The 18,708-nt window shown below is 32.2% G+C and overlaps 3 protein-coding genes and 1 pseudogene across 5 annotated transcripts; 3 read left to right on the top strand and 1 right to left on the bottom strand.

The window, feature by feature from the left end:
• Nucleotides 1-2,232: 2,232 nt before the first annotated feature.
• On the top strand, nucleotides 2,233-5,366 carry LOC120132341. Of its 3 annotated transcripts, XM_039149125.1 has the most exons (6): nucleotides 2,233-2,350; nucleotides 3,289-3,533; nucleotides 3,621-3,700; nucleotides 3,905-3,992; nucleotides 4,761-4,827; nucleotides 5,073-5,366. In XM_039149125.1, the coding sequence occupies exons 3-6, from the start codon at nucleotides 3,628-3,630 to the stop codon at nucleotides 5,124-5,126; spliced, it is 282 nt and encodes a 93-aa protein (XP_039005056.1). In that variant the 5' UTR covers nucleotides 2,233-2,350; nucleotides 3,289-3,533; nucleotides 3,621-3,627; the 3' UTR covers nucleotides 5,127-5,366. The 3 variants fall into 3 exon arrangements, with proteins under 3 accessions (XP_039005056.1, XP_039005054.1, XP_039005055.1); XM_039149123.1 differs by lacking the exon at nucleotides 3,621-3,700; XM_039149124.1 differs by lacking the exons at nucleotides 2,233-2,350; nucleotides 3,621-3,700 and having other exon boundaries at nucleotides 3,207-3,533; nucleotides 5,073-5,365.
• LOC120132346 (myosin heavy chain, striated muscle-like) lies at nucleotides 5,134-8,046 on the top strand. Its single transcript, XM_039149128.1, is given in 4 exon segments — nucleotides 5,134-5,169; nucleotides 5,502-7,585; nucleotides 7,587-7,854; nucleotides 7,969-8,046. Coding segments are annotated over 4 exon segments (2,466 nt in total).
• A 2,041-nt stretch (nucleotides 8,047-10,087) lies between these two features.
• On the top strand, nucleotides 10,088-13,708 carry LOC120132345 (annotated as a pseudogene).
• A 217-nt stretch (nucleotides 13,709-13,925) lies between these two features.
• On the bottom strand, nucleotides 13,926-15,018 carry LOC120132344 (dehydration-responsive element-binding protein 2B-like). Its single transcript, XM_039149127.1, has one exon. The coding sequence runs from the start codon at nucleotides 14,835-14,837 to the stop codon at nucleotides 13,995-13,997; it is 843 nt and encodes a 280-aa protein (XP_039005058.1). The 5' UTR covers nucleotides 14,838-15,018; the 3' UTR covers nucleotides 13,926-13,994.
• Nucleotides 15,019-18,708: the final 3,690 nt, after the last annotated feature.

Here is an 18,708-nt window from a genome sequence, read left to right on the forward strand (position 1 = left end):
ATGTTTTAATATTATATTATTATTTTAAATGATTATATTACTTTATTGAAAGAAAACTGATATTGATTCAAATGTTTAAAGATTATATTATTATTTTAAATGATTATGTTATTTTATTGAAAGGATTGAATGGGTTAAATTTTAAAACTTCAAATTTGTACTGAATTTTCAACTATAGAATGTATGTAAAAGCTACGTGAAATCTTTGACTCGTATTTGGGTACGTATACATGTTAAGGGTGTTATAGGACACCTGCCCATGGCGTAGAATTTTTATAATGTATTATAGGGCTCAATTATTTGAAATACTTGTTATTGTGGTTTTAATCTTTTCCTAATATTTATTATCATGAGCTTATTTTTTAATATTTATTATTATGAACCTATTTTATAATTTATTTTTTTAATATTTGTATAAGTGTCCAATTTTTGTCAATATTTTTTCTAATGTGTATTATTAAAGGCTCAACTTTTTTCAATTCTTAGTTTTAAGGTTTTAATTTTTTCAATATTTTTTATTAGGGTCATACTTTTAAAATTCAATTTTTTTTTCTAATATTAATTTGTTGTTATGAATCTGATTTTTTCAATACTTTTTATTTGAGGTTCAATTTTTAGATATTTTTATTATGAGCATACTCTTAAAATATACTTTTTTTAATATTTTTTATTAGGGTCTCATTTTTTCAATACTTATTACCATGAGGCTACCCTTAAAATTTATTTTTTCCAACACTTATTATTATGAACAATTACTTAAATAACGGTATGTAACCACAACAATGACTGTTATGACATGGTAACGACATCGTCCAAAATTGTGATATCAACAATCGTTATGTCCACAATAGTATATCTTATTAAAAATCCACAACCTTGATACTTGCAGTGACCACAATATCATATGTTATGTTCAAAATAATGATAAACACAACGCGGTCAAAGACATAAATACAAATTGTAATTTAAACCTTTGATTAGGGGCCTAATTTTTTAGTTCGCCCAGAGCCATCAAAATCTCAGAAACAAACCTGCACATTAATGAATTTATTAGCATGAGATGTGATTAACATATATTGATAGTTTGGAGTTGAAATTAGAATGTTCAAAATTTTAGGGTCAATTTAGAATGAGAGTTATAGTTTTGGGATGAATTTTGAATGTTCAAAGTTTTACAGACTAAATTAGAATGAGAATCATAGTTTGAGTATAAAACTGAAATATTTAAAAGTTTGGAAACTAATTTAAAATAAACATTATAGTTGGAAAACGTTTGGTATGACCTCTACCCAATCAGTATATCATCTAAACAAAGATTCTTAAGGATCATTACAAATCCATGAATGACAATTAGTATTGAATATCAAAACTATCATAATTATTTAAAATTATGAGATAAATAATTTTAGTGTGTCAATTTAAAAAAAAAAGAAGAAGATATTTTGGGATGTCAAATTTAAAAATTATATGAAATGTTTTTTAAAGTGGATAAAATAAATAATGAGTGTCCATTTATGTTTAAAGGTACTAATATTTTTAAAAATATATATTATTTAATTTTAGAAAAAAATTTATTAAATTTATAAATATTTTTTTCCAAAAATTTTCTGGCTTCCCCGGTGATTATAGTATCACTAACTAGCATGATTAACTATCTCCATTGAATTTATAATTTTTAAAGTGCCCGAAGTAACACGGCAAAACTAATTATGATACACAAATCAAAGATGAAAATATTAACTTATATATATTAACTTAATTTACTAACTTGTTAAATATATTTTATTATTAACTTAATAATAAAATATTTTTATTTAAAAATATATATTTTGTGTTAAAATTTATTTAAAAGTGTGAATAAATTGAGAGAATATGTAAATAACATGAACCAAATGTTTGATTATACCAATTATCATGTTACATATTTAGTTAATTGTTAACAACATTTAATCCATGATGACCACATCTTAATTAAATAAAAATAAAAATAATCATATCTTATATTATTTAAAAATAATAAAAAATAGATAAAATACAAACATAAATAATCATCCTTATAATTAATCCAAAACAATTTCACCTAGTTCGACCCATACCATCATTATCGAAAAGATTAGAAGTATTTCACTTCACTTGCATACAAAGTCTATCAATTATAAAATTCCACGTCGGCTTAGGCAAAGACATTCATACACACAAATGTAATGAAAACCAAAGCTAAGAACACAACAAGAAGCGAACAAAACAAGAAGGCTTGCAGAAAACACACACATTGATTTCCTTCGTTTTTTAATTTTTAAATCTCTTCCCATAAACCATCTCCAAAATCCCACCTTTAGCATTCTCAAAGGTATGTTTTTTCTTGTTTACTTTCTCTTCTATTGTGTTTTTCCCATTTTTGTTGTTGTTTTATATTGTTTGGATGTGTTGATTCTGAAAATGGGGGTTTTTTTAAACTTTCTCATGGCTAAATGCATTGTTGAATTTTTCTCTCTCTAAAGTCTGGGTTTTTAGTGTTTTCTTATGAATCTTTTGTCTATATGGTCTGTTTGACTTGTTCACATTGTTGTTCTTGTATGATAGGGTTTATTATTCTAGTTGATTCTTAAGTTGAAAAGCTATGGATCTGGAATTTGTTTCTTTCATTATGTGTATATATAGTCAAGATTGTTAAAAAAAATGTACTATTCTGAAATCCTAATTGTGTAAAACAAGGGGAGATTCTTTAGGTTTTTGCTTTGCTTAGATTTTTGAATGAGGAAAAATTCATGGGAAAATTTTGATGAATCTGGTGGAGTTTTGTTGTGTTCTTAGATCCAAGAACTTGAGTGAAATTGGAGGCTTGCTTTCATGTAAATAAAGCAAGATCTTGATTCATGTTAATGGATGTTCTTCTATGAATTCCATATTTTCGGTTTACTTGTTTCATGTCCATAAGGATAAGATTATGTTGGATTGAACCGAATAAACGCTAGGGGAAGGAGGTCGTTGATGTAGAACCGAGCTATTATTGTTGATAAATGTGTGTATGTGTGTTAATTTCCAAAGATGTTTTAGAATCCGAGCCATAAGAAAATTTAAAATCAAGATGGAAAAGCTTGTGATAAGGTGTTAGATGTATATGTGATGTAAAAACAGATTGTGTTGCGATATATGGTTATGTAATATTACCGAGCTCAGTTGATGGAGTCATATTGTTGTAAAAAGTGTATATTCGGACTGAAAATATCTTCTTTTTCCTTTATATTTGATGTTCATTGTTTAAAAGATCTTGTTTATTCATGGCAGTGGACTTGAAGCCTCACAAACTTTCGTGGATAAATTAAACTTTCGAGTGAACTTAAGAAGAGCACTGTTGGTGAGTATTTCAACCTTTATGAAAAGGGAACAGTCATTTGGTTCGGAAATGATGGAGTTCAATACTGGATATTCCCGTTCGAATGAGAAACATCCATCGGATTGTCGAAAATCCGCTGATAAAGGGAAAAGGCCTGCAGAAAAAGATGCAAGCGCTTCTGCATTTGTAAATCATGGTTAGTTCCCTTGCTTTAGATGGGTTATAATGTTTGATTATCGGTATTTTCCCAGTTTTTTCATTGACATTAAGAAATTTCTCAAAGATAAGACATGGCCTATTACAAGACAATTCCCACTCATTCTCTTGATCTACTCTCCATTTGGACTCACATGTCAAATACGGGTATGTATCCGATACGGATATGCTCTATCTTTTGAAAATCGCTCTATGTATTTTTAGAGGGTCATATCCCCATTCCATGTAAAAAAAAGTTACCATTCAAAAGGAAATGCAGAATTAGAACTATTGTTTTTGTTACAACGGAGCATTAGCACATATTTATGTTTGAGAGCATGAAGTTATAATCTAATTGACTCTATCATGTAGCTGCAATCGCTTGGCACGAGAACAGAGAAAGGTGGACAGGGGATAAATCGCAACAATCACGAAAGATTAGCAAGGATCAAGTTATAAGGTATAACTTTTTCTACTTCCGTTTGCGCAATGACTGGTATTGCACTACTGTATATACTATTTTGGATGTGAGGAGATAGACACCATATATACATTCAGGAACATCCTAGTTGAAATCCGTGTAACCCGGACTAGGTGGTGAGTATTAGGCACCATATATGCCATATTTGCATTTGATGACGACGATTTCTTTAAACAAGAATTGTAATAAATTTGCATTTGATGGAAAATGGGAAGGGAGAACCAAAATGTTGGTGCTAATAAACATCTGGCTTGCCTTTTTTCTTTTGTCTTTAAGATGTGCAGTTAAAAAGTCTGAGCTGAAGTTGCTATTCCGGTTTGGCCTACGGGGTATAAATCCGTGTTTGTTGAAAAAAATCAATGCTTTTCATGTTTTCTCTTAGACGATTGATCAAACTTCAATGCGAATGAAACTTTTGCAAACCCTGCGAAGTACGAGTAACGAGAGATGATGCCTCCTATGGTGGCACATGTTGTTTATCGTGTGCCATATTTTTTGGAAGGTGACCGGTAACTGATCCGGTTTTCCATATGAAAAAGGGCTATTGATGATGTTTATATTTACCCATTCTCAAACTCCATACACGTTACAGCATAGAAATTAGAAATAGCTGTTATTACTCGTAACATTTACGAATAAACAAAGAACATCTCCTCCCTTGCTTGATGTGTAGATTTTACTAGTTTAAAATTTTCGTATAGTTGCTCGAATACGTTGGATGATAACCTTGAATACTTTATGTTGCAGCTGGTCCACAACATACGAAGAGCTTCTCTTAACTAGCGAGCCATTTTCCCAGCCAATTCCTTTGCCGGTAAGTTTCCCGAACTGGACATCAAGAACAAGTAGTTGTCTTTATCGAATCAATCATCAAAGAATACATTAAAATGCTCAAGTGATTTAGCGGTCGTTTACGGTTCAATTCCTTCCCTCATTTTAGTTCCTTACTATATACGAAAAGAGAGAGGGGGTTCGATCCTGCTTCCTCTACAGCAGGCATGGGAGTATCATCACAAACACCATTGACAACTACTAACTGCAGTATATCTGATTGTGCAGGAAATTGTAGACTTTCTAGTTGATATTTGGCACGACGACGGACTATTCGATTAGATGTCTGATGACGGACGATGATGAAGTATCGACATGGGAGACTGTTAGATGATTAGAGGAGTTCTTTTGTAATTTTTTTTATTTGGTTTAACAAATTTTTAGGCATGGAAAACCTCCATTATTCTTTATGATTGAGTGGCAATTGTTGGCCTGGATTTTGTTTGCCACCATAGACTTATGAAAACACACATTTTGACTGTCACATAGATTCGGATATTTGTTTTACATGAGTATGCAGAATTTTTTCCCGGATCTACTTACGTAATGTAAAGTCTTTTTAGTTTTATACAGATGTAAGATCATTAAATGAGTGAAAATAAATAGATGAGATTAACTCTTTATTTTCTTCTAGTAAATATCTTTTCATTTATTGAGCTCGTTTCCATTCTCCAGGAGCTGGAAGAAACAATAGAAAAGCATAAAGTAGAAATTAATAACCTTTCTGCAGCAAAATCTGAATGTGAAGAATCACGAAAGGATGACTTCGGTGAAAGTGATCTTGTTGAACAACAAAGAGGAGATTTGCATGCAGAGAACAGAAATCTAGAGGTCCAATACCAGCTGCTGCAGGAATCACATAGGAAATTGGAAAGCTCTATTCAGGTTCAGGAGAAAACTCTGGAAGAAAAGAACCAAGAAATGGAGACCGACCAAGCTTCAAGGATTCGATCGCTTATGGATTGTGAAGCTGAATGGAAAGGCAAATTAGCTGAAAAAGAGCAAAAAATCATTAACTTGGAAATGAAATTGTCCGAAGCTCTTGATGTCCAAGGTTTAAAAAAAATGGGTTCTGAAAAAGAAGATAATTCCGATCTAATCAGAGAAATTGAAGATCTAAAACTGAAGGTGCAGGAACTCGAGAGAGATTGCAACGAGCTTACTGATGAAAATCTTGATCTACATTTTAAGCTCAAAGAATCAAGCAAAGATCATAGTGCCATCTTGAATTCTCTTTTACCTGATCATCCGGGAAAGAATTCTCTTTCTAGACATGAACCAGTACCTTATGCCGATCATTTACAGATACAGTCTGTACTAGGAAATAGATGTGCTGACCTAGAGCTGCAATTGGAAGCTTTCAAGGACAAAGATTCTTATCTTGATGATGAACTCTCCAAATATCGTGCCAGAGCAGAAGAACAGGAGTCTGAAATCGACAAACTGCAACAGCAATTACAGCATTACCAGCAGACAGAAATTGAGAGTAAGGAGCAACCTACTACTCTGTCCTTTGAAGAACACAGTATTTCTGAATCACCTGATGCCATTGAAGTCTCTACATTGCTTGCTGAGTTACATGAATAGATTCAACTCTCTTTAGCTAACTTAAAGCGGCAGTATGCTCTTAATTCACATGTAAATCCTCAGGGAACTGTTTCTGAGAACTCTGAGATTGTAAAAAGTAAAGATTTGATAAGTAAAAAACAGCAAGTTGAGATTATCTTGAACAATTTTGTCCAGATAAAACAGTTCTTCAGAGAAAGTTCTGTTGGTGAATATGGTAAAGAGGCAAGTGGTTTAGGAAATGAATTGTCAGACAATATATCTGAGATAGAGAAACTTAAATCTGACAATTTCCTAAAGGACGAGGAGCTTGAGGCTTTAAGACATCATCAGAAGGAGTTAGAAGCCCAGGTTTCTTTTGTTGAGAAGGAGAAAAGCCAGTTGGAGGAAAACATAGAAACCATGCTCAGAGAAGCTGCTGCTACTGAAAAATGCTTGGAAGATTTACATAGTGAAATGATGGTCCTTAATAGCAATATGGATTCCCAGATTTCAGCCAACCAGGTTCTTGTAAAGAAATCTATGGAGATTGAAAGTGGGAAACAGGAACTCGAAGTTCATTTGTCTGAACTAGAAGAAAATCTACAGTTATCAGAACGGATCTCTGGTTTGGAAGCACAATTAAGGTATCTGACTGAGGAGAGAGAATCTCATCGTCTGGAACTACAAAATTCAGATTCTCAAGCAATGGAATTTAAGGAAGAGATAAAAAGACTGGAAAATGAAAAGGAGGCACAAAAGGCTGATATGAGACAGAAGATGGAAGAGATGCAAAAGCAGTGGTTAGAAGTTCAAGAAGAGTGTAAGTATCTAAAAGTTGCTAATCCCAAACTACAAGCTACTACTGAAAGTCTTATCGAAGAATGTAGTATGCTTCAGAAAGCAAATGGAGAATTACGGAAGCAAAAGGCGGAGTTAAATGAGCATTGTTCAGTCTTGGAAGCAGAACTGAAGGAATCTGAAAAAGTTTTTTCCAACATGGCTAGTGAAGTTGAAGCTCTGGAAGAGAAGCATTCCTCGATGCTTGAAGAAATAACCTCGAAAGAGAAAGCCCTTAACTTCGAGCTAGAAACACTTCTTCAAGAGAACAAGAGGCAGAAAGAAAAACTTGTTATTGTAGAGAGCCAGTTAAATCAAAAGTACATGGAGAAGACAATGGAAGCTGAAAACCTCCAAAGAGGTGGCTCACCTCACCGAACAGATATCTGCTACCCAGGATGCAAAGCAGAAAACAGCATCAGAAGCTGTGCTTGAAGTTTCTCATTTACGTGCAGATAAAATCATGCTTGAAGCTTCTCTAGAAGATCTTCAAGGGAAGCTTAAAGTATCTGAGAGCAAACTCAATGCCTTGCAGGTGGAATCTGAAACCGAGACACAGGGACTTAAGGAAGAGTTAACTGCTGCGAAGCAAAAACAGGAAATTTTGATGGGTGGCCACATATGCGTATATAAAGACTGTTTAATTATATATTTATTTATTTATACATGCATTGTATTTTATCTTTATCTTTATCTTTATCTTTATTATTTTTATTTTTAATTTCCTTGACTGTCGAAGGTCTTCCATGGAAGTTGTTCTAAATCTGGCGTTGGGGACAGTCTACTACACTACCTCCCCTTATCTCATTACATATAAGAATATAATTTTATTGTTGTTGTTGTAAATATATTTTCATTTATTACCATTAATCTCAATCAATTATCAATTTGGCTTAAACAATCATTTCTTTCTCATTTTTCAAAAATATAAATAAATTGTTGGAGTCTACTAAAAATGTGTCCTTATTGTCAACTTTTCCCTTCTAGATGTAAACTTAGATAAAATGATAGTTTAGATATTAAAGTTCTGTTTGTTCCACTGAAAATAGATTTCAGAAAATGAATTCCGTAAAATAAATTACATTTCTTAAAAAATATTTTTCGTAAAATAAATCATTTTATATTATGTAATTCATTTTTCACTTGTTAATTTTTTAAAAATTATTTATTACAAACATCAAATACTATAAATAATATTATTTATTAACAAAATATTATTATTATTTTTAAAATATTAGAATAATTTATTTAATAATTTATTATATATTATTAAAATAAAATTATAATATTTTATATTATATTATAATAATACAATTATAACAAAAAATGATATTATATTATAAGAATTATCAATAAATATAATTTAATAATTAATATTTTTATTAAAATGATACTAAAATAATATATTAATATTAAATATATAAAATAATAATGTTTTGAGTGTATATGCTTTGAAGTGAAAAGTTCGTAAAATAACTTGTAGAAAATCAGATGGTAAGTCATTTTCCAAAAAATACAAAAGAAATTCAGTTGATCAAGAAAATGAATTACATTGATTATCTATTTTTCAACAACCGAACACTGGAAAATAAAGAAAACATTTTCCGAAAAACCAATTAAAGGAAAACAAACATATCCTAAATTGCGACAAACAAAAGTTTAGATATCAAAATGAAAAAATGAATATACTTTAAGGTCTAAACGTGCATTAAACAACTTTTAATAGAACTCGTGTAGAATGTCAACGATTTCTCAATTCAATGAAAAATGATTAAAATATATTTATTTTTCAACTAACATTATTATAATTATTTTTCCTTTTATATTTGAAGTAAAATAATTGAAAATCATTATAATAAAGATTCAAATTTATTAATAGTTTAATATCTCATCTAAAATTATTGTTAAATGACTTAATATAAAAATAAGTGATTAAATTATATTTAAAATTAATTTTTGGTGCCTAAAGATTTTTTCGTTAAAAATAAGTGTTTAAAGTTTTTCCATTATAATTTTAGTTGTCTAGCGTTTAAAAAATCGTTAAGTGACAAGTGTCACGTCTAGATTTTTTTAAATATTTTTAAATAATATTTTATTTTAAAAAAATATAAATGTAATACGTGTTACTTAATGATTTTTTTAACGGTCGTACCTAAAAATATAACGGATAAAATTTTAGACACATATTTTTAACTAAATTTTTTTTAGAAACTAAAACATTTTTCGAGGTATTCTTTATACACTTATTTTTTTATTAAGCCTAAATGAATTTTAAAAACATTTTTATTATTTATAAATATGATAAAATTTTATTATTAATTTAAATTTGTGTCGGCACAGCGCTAAAATTAAACAAAACTGCATTAAAAATGAGGGTAAACTACACAAATAGTTCTTAAACTTTCAATTTTTTCGAAATCATATCTAACATTTAGTTTTCATTTCATTTTAGTATCTTATCAGTAAAAATTTAATACGTTTAGTATCTAAATTATCAATTTTGGTATGTTTTAGTACCTAAAATTTCATTTTCTTCCAAACTTAATGTTAAATTCTGAACGGGGTATTAAAATGAAACAAAAACTAAATCTTTTAAAGACAAAGTACTAAATTGAAACAAAAATTAAACTTTAGGTATGATTTTTAAAAAACTGAAAATTTAGATACTAAAACGGACCAAAACTTATAGTTTAACTACTAAACACGTAATTTACCCTAAAAATTAAGGGGAAAACTGAAAAGGAAAATCTAACGCTGTTCTCACAGACGACGTCGTGTTGCTAAGAGGGAATTGTATCAATCGTATTTGTTTTCCCGGAAAATATTAGTAAAAGAAAAGAGAAATGTAAAAGATTCCGATTCCGATTCCGAAACCAAACACGGAAATGTAAAATTAAAAGGAAAAAATAACAAAACGAAAAGCAAAGCTTTGATTCTAAGCCATTCTCCTTCCTCCATCAAGGAGAGAGAAAAAATTCTAAAAAACCCAAGCTTTCCCAGGAAAAATTTCTTATCTTTTTTGAAAAAACCCCCGACTAATTTAGAGTCAAAAGATGGATAAATTCAAGAATATGTTGAAACCGAAGCCGAATCCACAACAATTACTAAGAGATTGGCAAAGAAAGCTTCGTCTAGAGTGCCGTAACATTGAACGCCAAATCAGAGGCATGATATTTTCATTCCACCCACTTAATTGTTTGCCAAAATTTCGATGGTTGGTTTTTGCTTGTAATTTTGGGTTTTCAGTTAATGGGTATTTGAGATTTAAGGTTTGAAATAATGGGGTTTTTTTTTGGTGGTATTGTTCTGAGTTTTATTTATTTATTTTAGATATTCAGAGAGAGGAGAAAGGTGTACAGAAAGCCATTAAAGAAGCTGCTAAGAGAAATGACATGGGTTCTGCTAAGGTAAAATTTCTTTTATTTTTCCCTTCAATGGAACTTTAGCTAAATAGATTCACCATGTCATAGTTGTTGAAGAATTCAACTTTTGTTTATTTATTATTTGGAATGGTTTGATTAGGATAAGTTACATAATTACAGCAAAATCTTGGAGGCTTATCCGTTGATTCATGTAGCCCAGGACGCACGCATGATTTTATACTGAGGGTTGAACTTGTACAATTTTAAGGGATAAAATTTTAGGGGCGAAAAGAGGTTATCAATAGAGAATACAAAGCAAATACTTAAATTACGTGAGAGTTTGAAATTTTCAGACCATCCCCCCTCGCTCCATCCCTGATGTAGTCACCTTTAAGAGTGGCATTCAACAATAGGGACTCAAACATCCATTTTTGTAAAATTTTAAGCCAACTTCATGTAGCCGCCCGGAAGCATGGCATCTTGTAAACTTAAGCTCATAATAAAGGATGTAGGAACTAATATGGTTGTAGAGTAATTTTGTTCTTTAGATTGCTGAAGTTGATTGGAGTTGGTGGTTATTTAGATAAATGATTGATCACGCATGAAATGGATGCTGCTCGATTATTATAAATCTAGCTGATCTTCGGTATTCATTCAATAAGTTCTCTAGCAGATCTTAAGATCTGGAGTTCTAGCACTTTGCTAGTTCCTACTTGGAACGGCAAACTGAAAACAGAAAATAAGATGTTGGTTTTTTGGCATCAAGAAATGATCACGTTCTCTTTGGGTGGTCCGATCAACTGAAATCTGTGTGCCTTAGCCTTAGTGGATGTGTTATGTGAAATTTTATCTATTTTTTTTACTTGCTACTAATGAGTCATTTCTTTTCAGGCGCTTGCAAAAGAAATTGTAATGTCGAGAAAAACTGTGAACCGTCTATACGAGAATAAAGCTCAGCTCAATTCAATATCAATGCACCTTGGAGAAAGTGTTGGTATGACAACTTATGCATCTGAATTCTATACTGTGATTATTCCAATTAATGTTATTATGTCCCTTTACTTTGAAAGAAAAAAGAATTATTTTTGAACATAGGTCGAGAGTGCTGTTTGCACATGCTTGTTTCCATGAACATATCGACTCTGTTGCATGGACTCTTCATTTATCTTAAGGTATCCATGATCAACACTCGTATGCCACATGGATACAAGGATTTGATCTCCAAGGATCCTCCAAGTATATGGATGAACTTAAAAAAAAATTAACCATACCTGTGTTGGATACATACCCGTGTCTGACACCACAACCGAGTCCGAGTAACATATCATATCAATACTAGTAGTAATTTATTGTAATCTGACACACCTAAAGTCTAAACATGGATTTTGCTCTGTAAGAACTGCTTTTCTTTCTAAATTTTCTCTTGCTGGAATGTATTGAAGCGATTGCTCGAACCTTTGGCATTTGTCCAAGAGTGCTGAAGTCATGAAACTTGTAAACAATCTCATGAAAGCTCCACAAATGGCTGTCACAATGCAAGAGTTTAGCAAAGAAATGACCAAGGTAAATTTCAAGCTCGTAATTTCGTTGCATTTATGTGCCAGTTTTTGTTTCATAATATTTATGATCTTTGTCAGCAATCCTGTTTCAGCAGTTCCTAATGTGTGCTTTCCCGGCATTAGAATTGACCATAACATACTAAGAACACTTAATATTTTACTATTGTTGTTCGGAATCGATATGCTGTTTCTATATTGGTTCTTTATTGGTGCTTTTTCAACCCAAAGTTGCACAGAAGTAAACTTGGTCAAGAAACACATTTTAGGACTAAAAGGAAAAGAGAAACATCCCCTGTTGTATATTCGAGTTCGAGTAATATAGATTGAAATAATGGAAGTGGTCTACTACATGGTAACATGTGTAAACTGAGGGACATCCCCTTTTTAGAGTATAAGGGACTTAAAGTGTCATGTGAGAAGCATCTGCATGCACTACATATCTTTCGAATTTCGTGTTTCTTGTTTCAAGATTAATGCCTCTATTCAACCATTTTCAGCTCATGTGTCATGAATCAGTTTGTAGGCAGGGATTATCGAAGAAATGGTAAATGATTCCCTTGACTCGGCTTTGGATTCGGAAGATATTGAAGAGACCGAAGAAGAAGTTGACAAGGTTCTTTCGGAAATAGCTGGTGAAACTGCGGCGCAGCTCCCTGAAGCTGTTCGGAAGGAAAGAGTGAGGGTACCTACCCATAAAGAAAGCACTTCCCATGAGGTTTGAAAAAATAATTAACCCTTTTCTTTCACTTGCCATTGCAGTCCGATGATCTAAATCTCGAATGAATTTTACAGGAAGAAGCTATAGCAGAGGGTGCTGACGAGGAGGAAGAGTTAGAAGAGATTAGGGCACGGCTTGCCCGAGTTCGATCTTAAAAGCATTTTTGTTTCTGTCGTCTCCATTGAATGGTGGGTTCAAAGCCTCAAACACAACAGATGAACTTCTTATATATTCATTTTGATAGCTTAAATAGTTTATAATCTTTTAGAAGAACATTAAGTGGTTAAGCATGTTAATCGAGTTCTAATGAGCACCATTTCTGGTTGAATCAAATTCAGACAATCCATGGACACACAACATAAAACATCGCATAATCATGCCTGAATCAATCAAAAACAATGGCGATGATTGGAAAGGTGTTGATTACTTCAACCAACTTGTCCGGGTAAAACGGGTTAATTTCACCGAAAGGCCTCAAACTATGACTCAACTCTGAATTGGTCCTCGAGAAGTTTGAAGCTGTTTGGTGTGATTAACCCCGAATGGAATTTTGTTCATACGGCTAGTTAATATATTTGTTTGAAAAGATGAGGATCGTTCCATGCCGACCCGTCGAGTACGATGAAATCGAGCGGCCTGAAGCTTACCAAAGAGTATTGAAGACATGGGCCAATCGGATTGAAGAGAATGTTGATTCCAAGTTCACTTCTGTCTACTTCATGAGCATGTCCCCTGTTCATTTCAAGCCCTAAACTTCTAGTGCATAATTTGTCATCTCATTGTTCATTATCTGAATGGTATGAACAGTGTATTTTCAGCCTTAAAAGCAGGTGTTCGGATTGAAACTGAACTCAATGTGTTGAAGAAACGATCTCTGTGACGAATATGTCTGAGCCACTGAACGTCGGCACGGATTTTAGGATATCCCGGATGGTAGCTAACGTGACCGAATCCATTAAAGCACTGGTTTTCTTCCTCGACATTACGTTGGAATTAATAAAAAAAATACAAATGAAAATGAAATTTAGTTTTCATATTTATGAATCAGTGTCTATACATAAAGTGATTGTAAGCTGTTCCAAGAGTATCCCAAAACTCTGCTAATCTAATAAGAAAAGAGAAGTTTCTAATGATGAAAAATCTCCTCTAAACCTAAACCTCCATAGTCTTCCCACAAATCACATAATCCAAGTTCAGAAAAAATGTCGCCGAAAACGTCTACGCCGTCCGCAAACTTGAAATCTTTCGTCCCGTAATCTGGGAACTCGAATTCCGCCGCCGTTGTTGTCTCGCTTCCGCCTCCCACGGCGGCCTCAGAACCCACACAAGTACCCCTTGAAATCCCATTGGACAAATCGACGGCCGAGCTAGACGTAGTACTCGCCGCTGCAGTTGAAACCCCGATGACGGTCGAGGTTGAAGTAGTCGTCGCCGCTGCGGTTGAAACCCCATTGACGGCCGAGGTAGAAGTAGTCGTCTCCGCTGCAGTTGAAACCCTATTGACGGCTGAGGTAGAAGAAGTCGCCGCCGTTTCTGTTTCACTCCCGCCTCCTGCTGCGGCGTGTTGATCGCAGATATCCAAGTGAATGGAACCCTGGGGCATGTTGAGAATGGCCTTGTGGCCGTACATAGCCGAGGCGGCCTTGTCGTACGCCAGAGCGGCGTCGAGAGCAGTCGGGAAAGTGCCGAGCCAGAGCCTCTTCTCCTTGTTGGGTGCGCGTATCTCCGCCACCCATTTACCCCACGTTCGCTGCCGCACGCCTCTGTAGCGGCAGTTCTGATTCTGCGGCCCTCCCTTTCCCTTCATACAACCCTTCTTAGACCCCTTCGCCGGTGCCTTACAAGCCCTCTTCTCGTCGGGATTATCGATCCACTTCTTCAAAGTATCCTCCACCGACAACCCCCGACGCTTCCTTTTGGGGAAAGAACCCAAACCCATATTCGGGTTTTGATTTGCCGTCGAACCCATCACCGATTTCAACCGAAACAAAAAACAGGGCTTTCGAATCACGCCGCCGAGTTCTTGATTATCAGAGAAACAACACAACAAAACCCAGAAAATTAACCGCCAAGAACAGCCAAAAGCTTGAACGGAGCTCGGTATCACGACCGTTGTGAATTCGAAAAGGAGACCAGAAAGTTCATTGAATCAAAAAAAGGAGGAAATTTGAAAGTGAATCGTCACTGGTGGGAATTAAAATATTTATACTCGTTTTTTCCGTTTATTTCATTCAAAATTTGGGTTTACTACATTGATAGTCACTCATATTTTTTCTTTATCAACCTTTGGTCACTGATTTCAGAGAACATGAGACATGGTCGTTTTTATTTTTATTTAATTAAGATATGGTCACTTTCGTTTTTATATACTTAAGATATGGTCATTTTCTTTTTTATTTAATTAAGACGTGATCATCCGGAGTTAATTGATATTAACAACAATTAAATATTTTGCTATAATCACACACATTCACTCACTGTTATATACATATTCTCTCAATTTAGTCACACTTTTAATAAATTAAGATAAATTTAATCCTCTAATGAATGATGTCACATGTCATGTCAAGTAGGGGTGTTCAAAAATTTCCGACCTGATTAATCTGGCCTGTAGACCCAGTTAAAAAATGTCAGGTATTTATAATAAAAATACTCGATTTTCTAGGTCGGGTACCTGGCTTGATTTCTTTTCAAGTTTCAAGGTCGGGTTTGGGTCACAAAATGTTGGTTAACCGTGTACCCGATTTATTATATTTTTCATTTTTATTTTGTATAAAAATATTTATTCATAATTCTCAAATTATTTCACTCTAACAGTCTAAAATCCTAATTTCTTAAATATTGACACCAAATCGTTCTAAATTCTTAATTTCTTAAATTGTTTCACATTAACGTTCTAAATTATTTTTTAAAATATTTATTTTAACTTCAAAACATTTGAAATTTAATTATATTTCTTTATTTTAATTTTTAATAAATTTTATATCAATTATGTTAAAATTTATGTGTTGATTATATATATTATAGTCTTTTAAACTTTAAATTTTAGAATTTTTCTATGTAAATTTTTAAAAATAATATAATTTAAAGAAAAATAAAAAAAATTATGAATCGGGTACCCATGACCCGGATTATATATAATATAATTTTATATATATTAACTTGAAAATATTTTTATATTAACTTATTAAATATATTTTATTATTAACTTAATTTAAAAATATATAATTTATTTTAATTTATTAAAATATAATTAAATTGATAGAATATGAAAATAACAATGTTCAAATGTGTAATTATATCAAAATATTTAATTGTTGTTCGACAGTTAACTCGAGTTGACAGAATTTTAATTAAATAAAAAACGAAAATGATAATATTTTATGTTTTGTGAAATCAATGACTAAAAGTGGATAAAATATAAACATAAGTAATCATCTTTGTAATTAGGACACGCAGTATCACGACCGTTGTGAATTCGAAGAACAGCAAAAAAAAAAAAAAAAGCTTGAACGGAGCTCGGTATCATGACCGTTGTGAATTCGAAGACGAGACCATGTTCTTTGAATCAAGAAAAAGAAGGAAATTTGAAAGTGAATCTTCACTGGTGGGAACTAAGATATTATACTCGTTTTTTCGTTTATTTCATTCAAAAGTTAAGACACGTGGAAATGCAGCTATATGCTTTTCAGATAGGCACTAATCCACCCAAAGTTTAAAATTAGTTTATTAAATATTTAATTTTTATATAAATATTCGTCCTAAAATTAATTTGTATCTACCCTAATTTTTTTGTGTGCTCACGTTGAATTTATTTATGCTCAAAAGATAATTAAAAATATTTATTATAAACATTATTTTTATTTGGGTTTAAAAATTCATTCATCAAGCTCGAATCAAAATAAAACAAAAAAATATATTTAGTTAAAACCAAAATCTAGTATGCAATCCAAATTTAATATACAATCCAGATTCAGTACCCTTAACCCAGATATCAACGGTAGTCGATCAGCACAACCCCTTCAAATTCACTTTGCACCCAATACCAAAAAATACAAAATCATTAAATATTCCTAGATTTCAGTAGGATTAATTTAAGAAAAACTCTAATAACATTATAAGACTATAATCTATTAAAACAATTGTAGCACAACCTAATAACCAGAAGGAAAAAATAGTATACAAACATGCACAAAAATAAAGAAGAACTAACAGAAAAAATTACAAAAAATAGAGCAAATTTAAAGGAAATATCAAACATTTCTTGAGATTTTTCAGTGACTACGACTATTTTTTACTGTAAATTTGTACGGTGAGCAACTTTACGACAATGCGTAGACAAAGATTCTCTGAGATCACATGGATCAAACGACGGTGAACAACTTTCCAAAAATCAAAATATATATTTGAATTAATTAATATATACCAAACATAAATTTATAAATATCAAACATAATATTAATATATATAAATATATATATATATATATATATATATATATTAAATCAAAGAAATTTTGTAACACCCATATACCGATGCGGGTGATCCGATCTGAAGTGTCATATTAGGGTCACCAGAGTGACCTACAGTAAAATCCTGGAAAATTTTAAAATTTCTATTAAAAAGTTTAAAATCATAAAACAAATAAAACCATTCATATACTACAACAGAATTAAAATCATACACGTTTCAGACTCTAATATAAAAACAAAATACCACCTACATGCCCCTAATCACATGCATTGTACTCCACAAACAACGTCGATGGAACCCCTTACTGATGTCGATAGTTGCACTGGTTTGATTCTTTTAACCTGAAATAGTGAGTAACAAAGTGAGCTTTGGAAAGCTCAGTAATACATAACAACCAAGTAATGTTGAAGGACATACAAATAATAGGCAAGGATAATTTTCCTTATTGATTCAGACATCTACAGATTTTTATGTTGAACTGAGGTCCCATTGATATCTCAGGTAGTAAAAGACATGAAGCTTTCAATTTAGAGTAAACGTTCGGAGGACTAGGTTCAGGAGATCATAATAGGGTGTCTAGTGTGTTCTCACAAAACCAGTGAAAATGTACAAATCTTTTTAAAACAGTAGCAATTTAAAACGTATTTTTTAAAAACCATAGTAAAACTTCTAACTGAATACCAATATGTAGTTCCCTAGATCTGCATTCATAAGGACTTACCCTAGGCCCAAAGGGCGTAGGTGCCAACCTAAGGGGGCACTTTGGGCCCATAAGGTCTTACTCTAGCCGAAGCGTAGGTGCCCACCTGAGGGGAGTGCCTTTATGTAACACCCATCTCCAGTATACCTTTCCGTACACGAGATACAGATGTCACATCACTTTTAAAATATTTCCTCTTTTAAAAACCCGTAAAATTTTGTTTCCATATTTTCTTAAAACATAACATTTTAAGATAAAGCAAAACATTAATTGAAATATGTTAAGAAGTTCTACTTAAATACAATTTAAAGCATTTTTCGTACTTTAATTACATGTCAACTAAATTTTTCCAAAATAAACCAGATTGTCCTATTGTTACGGACGAGTCAACCTTAATTGATGACAGCTGCTGCTACTGTTGCACTCTTTACTTGACTAATCGTTGCTTTTACCTACGCGTGAAATCAACACACGTTAAATACTTATTTAGTGAGACATAGTATTGTAAAGAAACATTTCTATATATATAAGTATATCATGTTTTTTTGGTTTCGAACTACTTCGCATCATCCATAAGGATTATATAAGTCCCTCTTATTTAAACCAAATTTTTTTCATACTATCATCGTAAACATTCTTAGTATTTCCAACATACCTTTCTTTTTGT

This window comes from Hibiscus syriacus, unplaced genomic scaffold, assembly GCF_006381635.1.
Source record: "Hibiscus syriacus cultivar Baekdansim isolate YM2019G1 unplaced genomic scaffold, ASM638163v2 tig00110561_pilon, whole genome shotgun sequence".
In the NCBI taxonomy this organism is placed as follows: domain Eukaryota; kingdom Viridiplantae; phylum Streptophyta; class Magnoliopsida; order Malvales; family Malvaceae; genus Hibiscus; species Hibiscus syriacus.

Bases quoted from the DNA above. Each gene is read 5' to 3' on its own strand.
- LOC120132344 (XM_039149127.1), bottom strand. From the start codon at position 14,837: ATGGGTTCGACGGCAAATCAAAACCCGAATATGGGTTTGGGTTCTTTC.
- LOC120132341 (XM_039149123.1), top strand. From the start codon at position 3,377: ATGAAAAGGGAACAGTCATTTGGTTCGGAAATGATGGAGTTCAATACT. The intron at 3,993-4,760 runs GTATAACTTTTT...TTTATGTTGCAG, and splicing joins AGCAAGGATCAAGTTATAAG to CTGGTCCACAACATACGAAG. The intron at 4,828-5,072 runs GTAAGTTTCCCG...CTGATTGTGCAG, and splicing joins CCCAGCCAATTCCTTTGCCG to GAAATTGTAGACTTTCTAGT.